The following is an 18,874-nucleotide window of genomic DNA, read 5'->3' as shown; positions in this document are numbered from 1 at the left end:
AAAGGAGAAAAAGGAAAGAAAGAAAACATACAAGAACATCATATATCAATATTAAAATGTACTTTAGTCAAATGATTCTGCTCATTTGAGTTTTAGTAACCTAAATTATTAGTACAATAAAAATAACTTCTATCCAATATTTGAGAGTAATATTTAGAAAAATGAATAGTTTAACTGTATAGTGTATCTCACCATTATTTCACTGATTCTAGGGTAGACTTTTTTTCATATATTAACATCTCTAAAATGTATGAAATAAAAGTATGAAACATTTTAAAGTATGAAACAATTATAAGATACATTTCTTATAATTGAGGGCATCTATATAATAAGTTCGAAGTGTCTTTCCCAGTAGGTTAAAATAATAGCATATTTTACTGGCAAGTGCCTTAAATTGCGGTTTTGGTCATTAAAAGTAATTACTTTTACTTTTTGCATTTAATGGCTCACGCCGGTAATCCCAGCACTTTGTGAGGCCAAGGCAGGCAGATCACGAGGTCAGGCGTTCGAGACCAGACTGGCCAACACGGTGAAACCCTGTCTCTACTAAAAATACAAATTAGCTGGGCATAGTGGCACCATTTCTAACACCACAACTATTGTAATGGTGACCTTTCAAAAATTTATTTAAACACTAGAAAGATTTCATCAGAAACCTACAGTATCATTATTTAATCATTGTTGTAATTAAAGTGTCAAATGCATATGACTCAATCACTATCATACTCATTTCCACTTACTGGTTCTGGGATGCCGCTTCCTCTTTCCCTTATATATGACCAAATACGTCTCCTTCATAGCCTAGTTCAATTTCTAACTTCAGACCACCATAACTAAAAACAGATCTCACCCCATTTTTATTATCCTAAAATCACCCCTTATCTATCATAGGCTGTGCTGTGTTATTTTCTTCCCCTTTGGAATTACTTCAGAATTCATCTATGATACAGGGTTGTACTCCATCTTATAAGTCCTCAAATGCCTAGCAAAGTATGTAACAATTTTCCAAGCAAAAAATCTGCTGCATTATTTTGAAGTTCATTTGCTAAACTCTCAGACAAGAGTGATTTCATGAAACACCTTGAAGTTCCCTATATTTAAGCTCCACAATCATTTGAGAAAAAATGCAAGCAAGAGCTCTTCAGACATAAAAAGTTGTAAGTATTAAGGGTGCAGGGAATAAAATGTAAACTTGAATACATCAAGTTTCTATTATTCACTCACTTTCAATTCTTTGTTGGGAAACAGAACCTCAGGAAACGGAATTAATCTTCCCTAACATTTATTTCTCCAAATGACAAAAAGCATTTTATTAATACAGAAGTTGCAATGAAGGCAATTTATCTTTCCTTGAATAGTGAAAAAAACCTTTGGAATGTTTAAGAACTTCTGAATTTATTTACAAACATACCCTACCTGAAAACATTACCAAAATTCAGGGCAAATCAAGAATACCTAATTTTGAAGATTCTCTCAAAAGTTCCTATTCAAATATCCTTAGAAATCTAGTGTAATATTTATCTAACCCAGTGTCACAGCAAGGAAAGTGTTCCTTAAATTTAACCTACATATAGAATTCAAGATACTCAGAAGAAATGTCTAAATAATAGATTTCGACAGTTAACACAGATATTGAGGCCAAACCCCCCAAAATTTTAATGAACTGACTAGTGCTCAAGATTATTAAAAACTCTTAATAACTCATATTAAATGTTTCTGGGATAGCAAAAAGGACTCTGCAAATGTGACTAAGGTTAAAGACCATGAGAGAGAGAGAGATTATCCTGGATTATCCAGGTGGGTTCAAACTAATCTCATTGGGTCTTTCAAAGTAGAGAAACTTTCTCAACTTCAGAAAAGGGAATCTCTGCCTAGACCTTCCAGAAATAAAGGTACCCCAGCTGACAAGACTTTAGCCTAGTGAAACCCATCTCAGCCTTCTGACCAACAGAACTGTAAGGCAATAAATTTCTGTGGTTCAAGCCTACAAGTCTGTGGTAATTTATTACTGCAGTTAAAGTGAATAAGGAAAACAGCGAAACCATTCATCTAACCCCTCAATTTTGTAAAATACAAGTTGGTGATTCAAAGTCTTTTTAAACAAGTTTAAAAGTAGCGACACTAACTTAATTTTAAATGTCTCCATGACATCATGTTTTTCACCAATTTTGAAATCATATTTTCACCTTAAACTTCTAAATTCACCTTATCAGGAGATGGTATGAGATGGTATACATCAATTTCAATGGTTTTTTGTGCTAAGCTTAATAGCTAAAAATAATCACGTTTTATCAAATCCAAGATGACATCAATTATAAGGTATTATTTTACGTGCCATTAAAAAAGAAAAAATACTGCTAATTAAAGTTGTAAGATGTCCAATTTAACACACATAACAACTTCAGAGATGTTACACTGGGAAATGTTTCTTACAGTTTCTATTAAACTGATGAATTATAGTACTCGGTATATACCTATCTATATATCTATCTATCTATATACATCTCATATATATATAAAATCACCTAAAAGTCCCTCTGATATAAAGTATACATGAACATCTACAACCACATTCAAATGTTTTCTTGTTTTTTCAAGCCCACTCACGTTAAATAACTATTTCAAGAAATAAAATGGTATTAATTCTGCAAAGACTCAGAGCTAAGACTGCCATCTACTGAACAATTTGCACAGCTTCCTTAAACCCAGATGTTGTTTTTCTACCTCTCATATAAATTCATTATCTAATCTCAACAAAAGCATTTTGCCAGAGTAAAGCTCTCATCAATAAGCAGAATTCCCAGAGGCTAATAAAATTCTTCAATGAATTCATCATACTCATCATCCAATAAGCCCAATTTAATTATGCTAATAATAGGTATGCTTCAAAAATCAATGAGAATATAATTTCTATGTGATTACTGGTTAACTGTCTTTTGCATTAAATGTATTTTCAGGAATATAGTAATAGTTTGCAATTTGCAGACCCTTATATGCTGAACGTTATGAGAATTTTGCTTTTTAGGTTTCAATACAGCGTTAAATAAAAATATGTATGTAAGAAAATCAGAATATAAAGATATGATATTAACGGGGAGGGACACAAACTTACAACTCTACAACAAATGGAAGATAGTTCAAGCTCACTGGAACTTTTACAGCATTAGATTATCCTTCAATTAATCATGAAATTTGCATTTATCTCTATTTTCCTCAAATGCCTTACATTTTTAAAAAGGATTTATAAAGTACTTCCTCAAAAGAGGTTAAGTACAGGAGTGAAGAGAAGGAACGGAAAAGAGAAAAGAAAACAGGCGAAGGCAAAAAACAAATCAGGCACTGCTAAGATCCAAGTCCAAATGGAGAAAAACGGAACAACTTCAAAGCTGAAGAAGAATAAGGGAGAATTGAGGATTAGAGAATTGTAGATTATCACCACTCCACTGTCCTCTTCCTACCTGGGTTAGACCCAATCCTCACAGTGAAATATATTTTAGAAAATGTTCATTTATAAAGTATTAAATTAGATTCTGGCTTTTAGAGCCTTCATTTTAGTGAAATGTTTATGAGATGTTAATATATTCAAACATGCCAAATGAGTCAATAAAGTACTTTTTAAAAGCTAGCAAAGACTTGCTATACACAATCTTGGCAGTGATTCACATACTTTTCATTTTTTACTTTAAGAGGGTAGACAAAGATGATTCCTAAAAGTATCACCACCATTACTAGGTATTTACTGGGAAAGGTATAAAACTGTACTAGCAAAATATCTGCAAAACAAGTTACATATGTATTCTTTCTAAATATTTATAGTAAACATAATTTTGAACTACCAACTTAAAAACATACTTTGCTTCATTACGTAACTGCTTGGAAATTTTCAATTTTACTGTCATTTTAATGTATACCATCACTTTATTAAGAAATGTACTAAACCTTCAGAACTACCTTCTACCCTCAAAGCCAAGATAGAGTAATGAATTATAAGAAAATGTGTTAGAGCACCTGAACTATAACTACAGTGCTATCACTACTACTACTATTACCAAAAAAAACAAAAAAAGGTTTTTTTACCATAACCGGAGGTGTAATTAGGGCCCCGACGACCTCTGCCTCTTCCACTATAAGATCTAGAACCTTGCACAGAAGAGACGGTACTTTCATCAGTGGCATATCCTTTCTCTTTTTCAGGCCCTCTGGTGGAAGAAGGTCTGAAACCCATACCAATCTGTCGTAGCTGTTCATCAATCTGTAGGCGTTCCATTCTTAGCTGTTCTACTTCCTACAATCAAAACAAAAAAGAGTTGTATGTGACCTTTTGTCTTCTTAAAGCCTAGAGCTAGAGCTGTACTCCCTACCAAAGCTACAACCTTCGGCAATTACATGGTAAAAAGCATTGTGTTCCTGTCAACAGAACTTATGAGATCATTTGCTGTTTCAGTTCAACATTTACTGTACGGCCTAGAGGGTGCCAAACATGCTGCTACAGGCATGAAATGTAAAAGATGACATAGGCTCTCCACAAGCAAGGGAATGATTAACAGCTTTAGAATAAGTTATTTATTAAATAGCTAATAATTATACATTATTACCACATTTTGCCCTTAAAGAGTTAGGACTGCTCAATGAGATACAGGTAACAACCTGTACCAATGAGATACAGGTAATAACAGTAGCTATTAACAAGCTACTTTCCTATCAAAGGAGTGACACCTCAGTTGTGACATAGTAGAAGAATGCTAGACTTGGTCATTCAGAAATTCTGGTAATTACAGGATGCAAAGGTTCAATGTGTAGAGAAAGCTCTTGGTTAAAATGAGTACTGAAAGATGCAGCGCTGGCTTTAAAATGCCAGTTTTAATTGCAATTTTTCATATATAGATGAATTGCAAAAGAAAAGGAATGACATTATCAGAGAGGTTTCAAAATATTAGCAGCAATGATACGAGAGAAAACATAGTAGAGAGTGAGAGCAGGTGAGGATATACATCAAAAAGGGAAACACAGCAGGCAGGAATAAAAGGCAAAGAGGAGAAAATAGAATGTTTAATAATCTATAGGTCATGTTTTTCTAAAACCCTTGCTCTTTGTGTATCAACTCTAGACTATTTTGGTAACAATGGTTTGAACAGTATCTGTGGACATAGTGGAGATGATCTGCATAATGCCAAAGTTACCAAGGAAGCCCCACGTCACTCCTGGTTCTGTACCCTATTTGTACCTAAAGTACGAAAGTAAAAACAAAACAGCTTCAGTATGAACATGCAGATACATAAGTGATGGAGAGTCAAATCACATGAAAACAAAGTAACCATTTCTTAAACAATAAGGAAAGAAATATAAAAGCTCAGAGAGAAGAGAAACTATGCCCACAAAGGCAGTTATTTTATGATGACAAAGGACTTTTTAAATTCTCATGTAGAAAAATGGCAAATCTGAAGCTGAATTAACAAAAATATTTAAAGATTTGAAATTTACTTCAAATATAAAATGTTTAATGTGAGGACATTTTAAATTTGCAGTAAGTGTACAACGTTTATGTGGTAAATGCACAAACAATGATATCAGAATATAGTATGAACCATATACAAACCTTTAGATAAGCAATATGATACTCTAAAAGAACTTGCACATTTCCAATGCTTTCTTTAGTGCCAACAAATACAAATGGAACCATACCCTGTTTTAAAAAAAAAAAAAAAAAAAAGAGTGTTTAGTATTTAATATTTTAACAAAGTTCTAGCCTGAAAGTGATGTGAAACTGACAGGCACACGTGTGCCTGCGTGTGTCTTTTTCTTGAGATGACATTTTGCTCCGTTGCCCACCAGGGCTCACTGCAGCATCAAACTCCTGGGCTCAGGTGATTCTCCGGTCTCAGCCTCCAGAGTTGCTGGGACTACAGATGCATATCATCAAAACCAGAGATTTTTAAAAAGTTTTTATAGAGACAGGGTCTTGGTCTGTTGCCCAACTCCTGGCCTCAAGCGATCCTCCTGCCTTGCATTACCAAAGGGCTGTGATTATTGGCTTCCCAAAGTGTAGAGATTACAGGCATGAGCCACCATACCCAGCCCTAATATATAATTAGGAAAACTTTTCTGAAACACACAGCAATTTACATGTACTAAACTTCAAGATTTAAAGGGGAAAAAAATGCTAAAATCCATGTAAGTTGAAATACTCAGATTTTCAGTAACTTGTCATATTTGCACCACAATTTACTACTATAAATTGTGTACTGTGCATTAAAGACTTTAAAAATCATTTTTAAAAATCAGTTTATACCAAGTTTTCTGATTTATAATCAATTTAATTTTCCAAGTATGTAAGTCAACGTTTAAAGTTAAGGTGATTTTCTGGCAGGTCACAGTGACTCACACCTACAATCCTAGCATTTTGGGAGGCCGAGGCAGGTGGATCACTTGAGTTCAAAACCAGACTGGGCAACATGGAGAAACCCTGTCTCCACAAAATATACAAAACTTAGCTGACATGGTAGCACATGCCTGTAGTCCCAGTTACTTGGGTGGCGGAGGCGGGAAGAGAGCTTTAGTGTGGGAGGCAGAGGTTGCAGTGAGCCAAGATTGTGCCACTGCCCTCCAGCCTGGACAACAGAGCAAGGCTGTCTCCAAAATCAAACAAACAAAATGTTCCTTCAAACTGGCAATAAACTTACAGACTAGATATATCACCTTAGTACGTATAGCTTTAAAACATAATAAAGCTCATTTGCCTAGTTATCCCTACAGTACATGCTCAGGTAACAAAATCTTGAATGTACCACAAGAGGTACTTCCTGACCACTAAAAGAAATATCAACTCCAGAGCATAAATATTTACACAATGTAAAATTAAAGGAATTATTAAGATACGTAGAAGTATTAAACTAAATCAAAGTATTAGGCCAGACTTGGTTTACTTTGCTGTCTGAATAGAAGGTTTTTAAAAAGTGGCAGAAGAGAAAAATAAGATGGCACACTGAAATTTTCCTCTTTAAAAAAACATACTTCCAGCTTCTTAATGGCTGAGAAGAATGAGAGTAAAGCTTAAATAATCTTCCCCAATTCAGTTTCCATGTCTCTAATTTTCTTCGTTTTACAGAAGTTTCTAACAGATACTTACACAGAATGGCTTAGGGATTTTTGGTTCTAAATATGAAACTAAGCATGGGTTAAGAAATTTTAGTTCTATATGTGACTCAATTATTTTCAAAGTAATTTTTTAAAAATTACAATGATTTTTAAATAGATATGGTTGATTTAAAACTTAGGCAACAGGGCAAGTGCTAGGATACAGCACAGCTATTATGAAGGTTCACAGTGACTGTGAAGAAGTTACTTCAACTATGAAGGCATGAAAGGAGGGAAACTAACGGTGTCCTTAGGGGTTCTCAAGCAGATAAAAGGGCATTCAAAGTAAATTAAAAAAGGGGTGGGGAGGCAAGGACCTAAAAAAATCTTTAGCACATACCCTGTTTTCAGGACTGTATTATGCATTCCATATATTTTATTTAATGTTCATTAAAAAATTAACTAAGAAAGAGTATCCTAGCTTTACAGTTAACAAAATAACTTGCTGAAGGCATAAAATTAGCAACTGAGCCAGCCAATTTTATCTAGTTACCTAATTCCAAATAGTATCTATTTGTTAACTGCCAGGATCTTACGCTAAGGTGTAAGAATAAAGTTTCTGTCAATCTCAGGAAAAAAAATATACTAAACATTCTTATAAAAAATTCATTGTACATCATTAATGATATGACCAAAAAACAGGAATTTTATGGAGAATGTGAATTACACAAGTCCAGGTGTGGAAAGTTAATGGAGTAAGAAAGAATAATGTTGTGTAAAGAAAATGTTAAAAATAAATAAAATCTTGCCAAATACATAAAGAGAAAGTCATTCCAGACAGATGACCTGAATGGAATAAAAAGTACAGTGTCTTGACCTTCAATGGGAAATGTTATCACCTTTACGCCATAAAAAAGGAATGGTAAACTCTAAAGGGTAAAGGATTACTAATGAATATGAGTTCATTTTTTCTAAGTTATTTAAGTGAAACTTAAAAGGTTGTTTAAAAAAAATGCTAAAAACTGATTATTTTTATTTAACATTAACACTGAGATAATCAGCACGAAGAAAAATCTGAATTCCTATTCCTGACACCTTGCACCAAATACGTATCAACCGGGGCAAAAAGTTTATGCACTAAAAACCAACAACAACAAAAACAGGAATATAATGTATTTCTGAATGATCCAGGAGCAGGAAAGACCCTGCCAAGCATGACAGAAAATCCGTCATAAAGCAAAAGCCTAAAAAAAAAAAATCCAACAATATAAAAATGTTTAAATACCTGCTCAGGAAAAAAGAAATCAAGTCAAAATTAACAAGGAATATTTGCTACACATACAAAACTGCAAAATAGTCTTATAACCCACTAATACTGAAGACAAAAAATATATAAAGGACAAAAAGTTCACAGAAAAATAAGTATCTTTTAAGCATATAGAAAGATAACGTGGTACACTTTCTGTAACGGCATTAACTAAAGTTTGATAAAACCTAATACTGAAAATATGTGTAAAACAGACCTATTTCCTACACTGGTGATAGAAATGTGTGAGAAAATAATTATGAAGCTCTAAAAATTTAAATACTATAAAACCTCTGATCTATCACATGGATCACTTGAGCCCAGGTTCAAGACCAGACTGGGCAACATGGAGAATTTCCTCTCCATTTATAGTTGGCAAAGAGTCACAGGGGATGTTCACTACAGCACGGTTTTTATAGTATTTATGTATGTATTTATTTATTTATTTAGAGACAGTTTCGCTCTCGTTTCCCAGGCTGGAGTGCAGTGGCGTGATCTCAGCTCCCTGCAACCTCCACCTCCTGGGTTCAAGCAATTCTCTACCTCAGCCTCCTGAGTAGCTGGGATTACAGGCACCTGCCACCATGCCTGGCTAATATTTTTGTATTTTTAGTAGAGACAGCCAGGCTGGTCCTAAACTTTTGATCTTGTAATCTACCTGCCTCGGCCTCCCAAAGTGCTGGGGCATGAGCCATGGTGCCCAGTCAGTGTTGTTTTTAACAGCAAAACAAAAGCATGCAATAGCGGCTTAAACAGGTTAAAGCCTGGGAGACATGACGAGGAAAGGAGAGACATGGAGAAAGCACAGATACACATCTATTTTTGATATTATACTTATCTGTTATTCTAACCTTTACTTAAACTTTTATAATTAAAAATTCAACCCCCCCCACTGCCGTTCTACTCAATTCATAGTCATAGGGGAGAATGAAAAATATGGGAGTTCAGATTTGACTTCCTGATTTCAAGGAGTTCATAAACTGGTTTGGAGACATATACCAGAAAACAAAACGTAAGTAAGACTGAAAGCCTATCATTAAAAACCCAATTATAAAGACAGTAATTACTATAGTACACATGTAGAAAACATCACTTCATGCTAGCGACAGATCACCAAAGCCTTCGGAGTAAAGAAGTTATAGACTGAGTCTCCAACTTAAATTGTGAAATGGTGGCACCAATAAGCCAATACTAACCTTCGGATTTATTTTAGCATGCGGTGTTTTGAAAACTGAAAATTTGTATATTATATGTTTCCTGCTTCTCAAAACATATCACTGTAGCAAAAAATAAGGCACGCATTCCCTATGAAGAAAGGCAATGTCCTCTCCATCCCTATCTTACACAGTCCAACTTGCCTAATTGTGTAACTGGTTGGCCTCTGCAAGCATTTACGTCTCTTGGCCCTCTCACAGAAATGACAGTAACAATGGCCAAAACTACAAACAAGAAAGTACAGTAAATTCTTACTTATGAAGGAAAACCTAGAAGAATATGCTTGTTACAACAAAATAAATACTGAAAAGCAACTGGGAATAAATCAAGCTAAGAGAAGACATTAATCTCACACTTAGAAATTCACAGTTGAGCAAGTTAATGGTTCTGGCCAATCACTACCATGATTTTAACACAAACGTTTAGGCAGTGGTTGTATGCCAAATTGTTCCGCACTCATCTTACCATTAGTTTTACTAAGCATAACAAAAAAAGGTGCCAATAATAATGGCATGAGACCATCAGTTTTAATCCTTATATATTTTGAGACGGAGTTTCATTCTTGTTTCCCAGGATGGAGTGCAATGGTGCAATCTCAGCTCACCACAACCTCCGCCTTTCAGGGTTCAAGCAATTCTCCTGCTTCGGCCTCCGGAGTAGCTGGGATTACAGGCATGTGCCACCACGCCCAGCTAATTCTGTATTTTTAGCAGAGATGGGGTTTTTCCATGTTGGACAGGCTGGTCTCAAACTCCTGACCCCAGGTGATCCACCCACCTTAGCCTCCCAAAGTGCTGGGATTACAGGCGTGAGCCACCACGCCCGGCCTTAATCTCTATCTTAAGCTATCTTAAAATAATGCAAAATGGGGCAGAAGTACTTATGAAGAGTAAGTTCTGTGAGATTTGTACTTTTTAAAGCAGTGTAGAATAAAATTACTGAAAACAGCATTCCAAGCCACAAGTATTCATTTGTGTGATGATACCTAAACATTTATTGTTCCTCATTTATTCTTAGTATACTCACCTCCACATTCTAATTAAAAGGAATAAAGGAAGTGGCTATCTTTAACATCTTTATAATACCAATACTTGGTTGGGCTAAATATATAGTTTTCTCTTTTTAAAAGACAGATCCTGTATCCAACAGGTTAACAAACTCCCTATACAATGCCCTGCTGTGCAAAGCTAAAGCAGTTGTGACTATTTTCTGATTATTTTATAAAAAAACCCTTGTCTTATATTCAGGCACACAAAGCTTAAGCATATAGAGCGGACCACTGAAGCCATAAATGTGAGATCCTTAAAATGATGTACAAGGAGTAAAGAACAAAATTAGGGACAAAATATCAACATGTGGGAAAAAAGATGAAAATTTTTAGAAAGCCAGAATCAGAATTAATAGCAACGTAAAAGCATAAGAGGATTTCAATTAAGAAAAGGTCGGCCAGGCCCAGTGGCTCACGCCCATAATCCCAGCACTTTGGGAGGGTGAGGCAGGTAGATCAAGAGGTCAAGAGATTGAGACCAACCTGCCCAACATGGTGAAACCCCGTCTCTACTAAAAATAATACAAAAATTAGCTGGGTATGGCAGTGCCCGCCTGTAGTCCCAGCTATTCAAGAGGCTAAGGCAGGAGAACTGCTTGAACCTGGGAGGCAGAGGCTGCACTGCGCCGAGATTGTGCCACTGCACTCCAACCTGGCAACAGTGCGAGATTCCATCTCAGAAAAAAAAAAAAAAAGGTCAATACTTTCAGATTCTATAAAATAGTTAAGGAGAGTGTGATCTACAATTCCTTTGTCAGCATGGTTCACAACAGCAAAGATATGGAACCTACCTAAGTGCCCATAAACCAATGAGTGGTAAAAAGAAAACGTGCTATATATAGCTACACCATGGAATATTACTCAGCCATAAAAAGGAACAAAATAACATTTTTTTTTGAGAAACTTGGATGGAGTCCATTATTCTAAGTAAAGTAAATCAGGAATGGAAAACCAAATAACATATGTTCTCACTTGTAAGGGGGAGCTAAGCTATGAGGATGCAAAGGCAAAAGAATGCTATAATGGACTTTGGGGACTCAGTGGGGAGGAAGGTTGGGGGAGTGAGGGATAAAAGATTACATATTGGGTACAGTGTCCACTGCTCAAGTGACAGGTGCACCGAAATCTCAGAAATCGCCACTGAAGAACCTTAACCATGTAACCAAAAACCACCCGTATACCAAAGCCTATTCAAATTAAAAATTCCTTTGAAAGTATCAAATTCTATAGCTTTACACTCTACGTATGAAAGATAACTGTTAAGATTATCAAATAGACATCTTTTTATCATGAACTTGCTTTTTTTTACTGAAGTAGTACCGAAACAACGAAGAACGACACCCACACAGTAGAAAGTGACTTGTTTTCTAAGTGTATAAAGCAGTATTACAAAAACAGAATTTTAAAAACAAAAAGGAAAAACCCCCTAGCAGATAAAATTTTTACCACTATTAAGTTGGCCAAAAAAAGAACATTTTAAAGAGGCAAAGAAATTACATTTTAAACACTTACGTCTTCTCTGGGTAGTTTATTTTCATTGTCCCCTTCAATTCTCACCCGAACCACACCAGATTTGTCCACTATTTCTTGAATAACTTTGCCATTTTTTCCAATTACTTTTCCTTTAGTAAGAGAAAACAAATATAATGGTAAGCTAAAAACCAATTCTGCTATTCTTTCAGTACTGGCCCAACTACTGTAACTTGCTAGTAATTATAACCATCCAGTGAAGCTCCATCTTTTTACTATCAATTAACCCACCCTATAGACTACCAAGGAATTTTACCCTGATCTGAAACTCACTTCTCTATCAGCATGCCTAAGGTTACTAACTGGGAATGACAACAGTGCTAGATATTTTCAGAATCTAGACTTTTAAAATATCCCTTTATCACTTTCACATTTTTTAAATATCCAACCCATTCAAAACCTGAATATGTACATAAAGGCAAAGAGAAAACTATTTTAATTTGGCATTAATTATATCACTTTCGTAATTCATGTAAGTAACAAATCTATCAATCTTACTTTTATTTTCAAGTTTCTATCTGTCCAAAAGATTTCTATGACTTGAAGATAACTTTAGAATATTTACATGTATTGCATTTTAACCAAAATTTTTAAAGTACCTCACAGCTATATAAAAAATTACATAACGCATATGCATGATATGTTGTCTTGCTAGGTATAAAATATTGTAAAACGACATAAAATTCAAATTAACTTTTCTACACTTAAAAGTCTGTCAAACAGCAGTTATTGAGTATATTCATAAACAAAGGGGTCAAAAGGCTCCTTTCCCTGAAGAACTATCTATGTAAAGATTACATATACTCACATAAACTACAAAGCAACACTGAGTTGTGTACCTTAAGTTAGCAAGTACTATTCAAGTAACCTTCACCATATGGAACAGATATATCCCTTAGTGAACAGCAATAGCATAGTTGTTATCAAGTCCACATCCTCAAATAATTTTTTAAGTAAATCTTTTTTTGCAAAAACTTAAATCTTGGTTGAAAGAGTTAAAATGGAAGATTTTCCTACTGCATGCCTGAACAAACAGTTTCCATTAAAGAATGAATAAGAACAAGGACAACAGTAGACTGGTCAATACAATGAAATGACTATAATGGGTTTTTCTCTCTTGTATTCCTACTCTCAAGCCTCATTCCCCATTAATAATCCTAAATTTAAAAGCAGCAGCAATTGAACAGGTTAAAAAAAAAAAAAGTAGGGCAGGGAATTCACATGACATGTATCTTCTCTGAGCAGACCTAGCAGGAGCACATAAAAGCAACCTTCATTGTTAAGACAGTGAAGCTCAAGCTGCAACTCCATCCTTGACCCTGCTAAAAATAAGCAAATGTCTTTCGAAGAACAAAGATTAGGTTGATATACCATATTCCTCCCCCAGAACCTTTGCCGCTTCCTTCTTTTGAACTATACCGGTTGTGAGTGCTCATCCATCACCCTTCCGGGTCCTTGGTAGGAACCTACCTGCAAGTTTTATTTAGTCCCACCAGAGACCGTCAATATTTTAAATGACCATTTCCATAGTTTAAACTCCAGATCATATTGACAAATTGAAGCAGACCTGTAGTATAAATTGAGCACTGAATACAAATGCTTAAGGGACAGAGAGAAGTGATTAAGGAAGGCTTCTGGAGGTGAAAGGTTTTGAATCATTTTCAAATCAATGTTCAGGTATTTTTCCCTTTCATTTGGGAGGGATGGGAATGGTCACCTTAGAACTCTTGGAATCTGGACGAGGAAGGAAATTCTCGCTGGAACTTACCCACCACGTGTCCTCATTCCATTTTATTCCTCAGTTCTTTCTTTCATTTGGACTAACAATGTACTATTTTTCAAAAGACTGCTTCATCCATAAAACATTATGGAGGGAAATATTGTATCTGTACACATGACAACCAATAGAAATTCTTATACTCCTTCTGAGTATTCCAACAATGTGTAACAGTTACTGCTAATGTATACTTCCTCAAGAGCACACAACCCACATCACCAGAGCCAATGGAGACAAGATCCAGGAAGAGACAACAGGTACTCACCACTTCACTGAATAAAGACAACAATCAGAGAACTACTAATATACCCAATTTTCTTATTTTTGAAACACCAGAAATTTTTACTCAACTCTCTAAGACCACAACTGTCTAAGACCAAGGCTCTTTTATAATTGATAGACTTGGATTGAAAAGAAACCCGGTTCCCTTTCACAAACGCACTGCCAAATCATTTTTACAAGTGAGGGAACCGGCTGGGCACGGTGGCTCACGCCTGTAATCCCAGCACTTTGGGAGGCCGAGGCAGGGGGATCACCTGAGGTTGGGAGTTCAAGACCAGCCTGATCAACATGGAAAAACCTGGTCTCTATTAAAAATACAAAATTAGCCCAAGTGTGCTGGCGCATGCTTGTAGTCCCAGCTACTTGGGAGGCTGAGGCAGGGGAATCGCTTGAACCCGGGAGGCGGAGGTTGCAGTAAGCTGAGATCACACCATTGCACTCCAGCCTGGGCAACAAGAGCAAAGCTCCATCTCNAAAAAAAAAAAAAAAAAAAAAAAATTAACAGCAACAAGTGAGGAGACCTTAGTAAAGTTCAATTGTGCTCTATGGAGCAGTTACCATAATGTTAGTACTGACAGATGTCAATTAAGTACAATTTTTTAAAAAAGGGTATCATTTTGAAAAGCAGCTTTCTTGTGAAAGGTGATTCCATTTGATACTGATAAATATTTGATAACACTGTGGACCCTACCTATGTATATTTATGATATAAAGTTCTTCAAGTTTATATTCAATTTTAACATTTCAAGTCATCTTTCTAGCACTTCAGACTACAGTGAACAAAGGCATACCAAGAGCTAATAAAGCAGAACTTACACAACTGGCAGTAACGCCACACCTATCCAAATGTTTGAGCAGAACTGAAAGACTTTTTATAGCCAGGCATGGTGGCTCACGCCTACAATCCCAACATTTTGGGAGGCTGAGGCAGGTGGATCACAAAGTCAGGACTTTGAGACCAGCCTGGCCAATATGGTGAAACCCCGTCTCTACTAAAAATACAAAAATCAGCCAAGCATGGTGGCGGATGCCTGTAGTCCCAGCTACTTAGGACGTTGAAGCAGGAGAATTGCTTGAACCCGGGAGGCAGAGGCTGCGGTGAGCCGAGATCAGGCCACTGATTCCAGCCTGGGTGACAAAGCAAGACTGTCAGAAAAAAAAAAAAAGGCAGGCAGGCTTTTTACATAAATACTAATAGTTGAATTCCAAGAAACAAATTGCTGTCTTGTAAACTACTTTTCCTGAATGCACTACTCATTAATGGTCAAGCAAACAATCTTTTTAGAATGAAAGAGGTTTTTTAAAATTTTTCTATTAATGTTTGTTTTACACAATTTAACAAATAGAACGCCTGCAGTTAAATCATTTCCTAAAGACAGAACAGGCCACATTATATAAATGGAACCCAAGAAGCTGAAAGTATTTCCTTAGCATCAAAAAAAAAAAAAACTGAGAGATAACAGGGAACAAAAACTCATCTCCCTTCTAATAAACTCACTATATTATCTTGATGCTTCTTTTTATATTACATATTTACAAGAGTCAATTTTTGGTATAGTCATTGCGTATTTAACACATAACCAAAGCCTTCCCGATTGCCTCACACAGCACCTAATAGATAGACAGCACAGATGCAGGGCAGAGTAACAGAGCTACAAGTTAACACACTCCAAGCTACAGTGCTCATTTAACCAGCTTCAAATTCTCGTCACTTAACTATAATCTAGGGGTACAACAGTTTCAGTAATGGTGTCAAATAACTAATAGTGAAACCTCCCCTCACATCATCATCCCTCTCCTCCTGCCAGTAAGTTCTTACCTTATTATTCTATGCCTTTGCAACAACTTGTTACTCAGGACCTACTGTGTAGAATTTGTTACCCTATTGTTTGTTAGTTCACTGTTACTTTTCTTCTGCACTAAACAATTATCATAAATACCTTCTCAAAAAGTACTATCATAATTTTGATGAATATAAATTAACGATGAAAAGACCATAAGGGAGTGAGAATAATAGGAAAGATCCCATGGGATGAGAAGGCTTACAAAAAACTGCAATGACAAACTGTTATAAAAACCCTGGGCCTTATTAGTGGGTCACCCTATACAGAAGAAACAAACATCTTTACTTTTTAACACATGACAAAAACAAGTTACAAGTCACACAAAACGTTATCACCAAAAAATATAAGTATTGCTATCTAAATAACTGTACACATAAGTGGAATAAGGTTATCAGACTACAAGACTAGTTTTCAATAGCTGCTGTATGTAACTAAACAATGTTTATTTAACATTTAGTAAAAGTACCTACCAACAAGATTCCTAGGAACCTGAATAAAATCCTCCACAAATTCCAAGAAACCTCTAGCCTTTTTTTACAGCATCAGCACTCTGTAGATGAGGGGAAAAGTAAAAATGAATTCCTTTTTCAATTTTGAAGCAACCCACAATCCACAACAAAGAGATGAGAAAAGAGAAAATTTTGAATGATTATGTTTAACTAAAAGATTATGCTCATTCCATTGAGGAGAGATTTCAGGTGAAGTGATTCACCAAGTACTTAAGAAAATCATTTTTAAAAACCCTAAATCAGTCAGTACTATTAAAACCAAAAATAACATTTCTAAAATCTTTTTTAAGCTGCTGAGAAATTTAGTATCAGAGTTTACATTACACAGCTGCTGAACAGCCAAACTTCAACCCAATCCTAAATATACTCCCAGGTTGTAATTCTTATGTTGAATGTTAAGAACACAAAGTGTCTAAATTGTCAGAATTATTTTATTCTCAAAATCAGATATATGACTTAAAAAGCTATTTTTGCAGAGATGCATTTTTAAAAAGTACCTTCCGTCTGATAAAATAATCAAAATTCGTAATTTCTAATGAGTATAATTTTAAATGACTAGAGGGTTGGGAGTGAGTCTCTAAATGAACTTTCTACCTCTCAATAAAGTTACTTTCATTTTTAACATTTGTTCTTTAATAACCATGGCTGAGGCCAGATGTGGTGGGCTCATGTCTGTAATCCCAGCACTCTGAGAGGCCAATGTAGGAGGATCATTTAAGCCAAGAGTTTGAGACTAGCCTGGGCAACACAGGAAACTCCCTTCTCTACAAAATAGATAGATGTTTAAATTGGCCCAGCATGGAAGCACAGGCCTGTAGTCCCAGCTACTCAAGAGGCTGAGGCCTGAGGACTGCTTGAGCCCAGAAGTTTGAGGCTGCAGTGAGCTATGATCACACCACTGCACTCCAGCTGGAGCAACACAGTATACCTTTTTTTTTTTTTTTAAAAAAAAAAAAAAAAAGGCAAATAAAATTTTAAGAAATATTAAAATAGCTCAAATTATTGTGTGCTCACTACATGACATACTATATACAATAAGTATTTTTTACAATATATTCCATCCTTAAGAACTATATTAAGGTAAGCACTACTGTTATTATTTTATAATGAGAACACTTAGACAAGGAAGTAAAGTAACGCACTTCAAGCCTACTAAAGTGGTAGATGGGATTCCAACCCAGGAAGTATACCTCCAAAGGCTATCTTTTTTTCTTCTTCTTTTCCTCCTCCTCACAAGAAAGACAGAACCTTTGGCTCTGTCACTCAGGCTAGAGGACAATGGTACAACCACAGCTCACTGCAGCCACTCAGTCTTGGCCTCAAGTGATCTTCCTGCCTCAGCCTCCAAAACTGCTGGAGTGACATACATGAGCTACCATGCCTGGCTGTCTTCTTAATTACTATGTTATGCTATATACTTTTAAAGTTTTCAAAATTAAAAATGAAGCCTCCAGTCACAGTTTTACCATATGAAAGAAGCTTTTCATAGAGCTATGTATAAGAAGTCAAGACACAAAATTGTCATTCAAAAAAAAATCCAGGCCAGGCATAGTGGCTCATGCCTATAGTCCCGGCACTCTGGGAAGCTGAGGCATGCAGATCACCTGAGCTCAGGAGTTCAAGACCAGCCTGTGCAACATGGCAAAACCTTGTCTCTTATTTAAAAAACAAAACAAAACAAACTTCACTTACTCAAATTTGAAGGATGGTCTCAATTTATAAACATAAAAATAGATGTGTGTATATACATATATATATATTTACATATATAGTATACATATTATATATATAAAATATATGTATATATATTATATATATTATATGTATTATATGTATATATATTATATATAAATATATATTAATTATATATATATATATATATAATATATGTATATATATTTAAACTCTATGTTGCCCTGGCTGAATTAAAACTCATGGGCTCAAGCAATCCTCCTGCCTCAGATTCCCAAGTAGATGGGACTTACAGGTGTATGCCACTACACCTGGCTGAATTACGATTTAAAAATAACTTACTAATTTCCTACCCGTGCAAATGTCATGATTCACTAGTGATGAAGTATTACAGAAATTCAAGTTCTAGAAAAGCTATTCTAATATATGTCATTTACTCCTACCAGTGTATGGCACACAGTAAGCACTCAAAAACAAAAATTAGGCCGGGCGCGGTGGCTCAAGCCTGTAATCCCAGCACTTTGGGAGGCCAAGGCGGGTGGATCACGAGGTCAAGAGATCGAGACCATCCTGGTCAACATGGTGAAACCCCGTCTC

The 18,874-nt window shown here is 35.6% G+C and overlaps 1 protein-coding gene across 1 annotated transcript in view; it reads right to left on the bottom strand.

Moving 5' to 3' along the window:
- The window catches only part of LOC108311124 (fragile X mental retardation syndrome-related protein 1-like), a 64,686-nt gene that overhangs the window by 9,460 nt on the left and 36,352 nt on the right, over window positions 1-18,874 (bottom strand). Inside the window, 6 exon segments of the mRNA XM_037741967.1 lie at window positions 4,078-4,140; window positions 4,228-4,285; window positions 5,597-5,683; window positions 12,156-12,265; window positions 16,547-16,610; window positions 16,612-16,626. Coding sequence (XP_037597895.1) covers window positions 4,078-4,140; window positions 4,228-4,285; window positions 5,597-5,683; window positions 12,156-12,265; window positions 16,547-16,610; window positions 16,612-16,626 — 397 coding nt within the window.

Source organism: Cebus imitator, unplaced genomic scaffold (genome assembly GCF_001604975.1).
Source record: "Cebus imitator isolate Cc_AM_T3 unplaced genomic scaffold, Cebus_imitator-1.0 Scaffold111, whole genome shotgun sequence".
NCBI lineage: Eukaryota > Metazoa > Chordata > Mammalia > Primates > Cebidae > Cebus > Cebus imitator.
The sequence above is the reverse complement of the archived record's forward strand: the minus strand, read 5'-3'. Positions and strand labels throughout refer to the sequence as shown.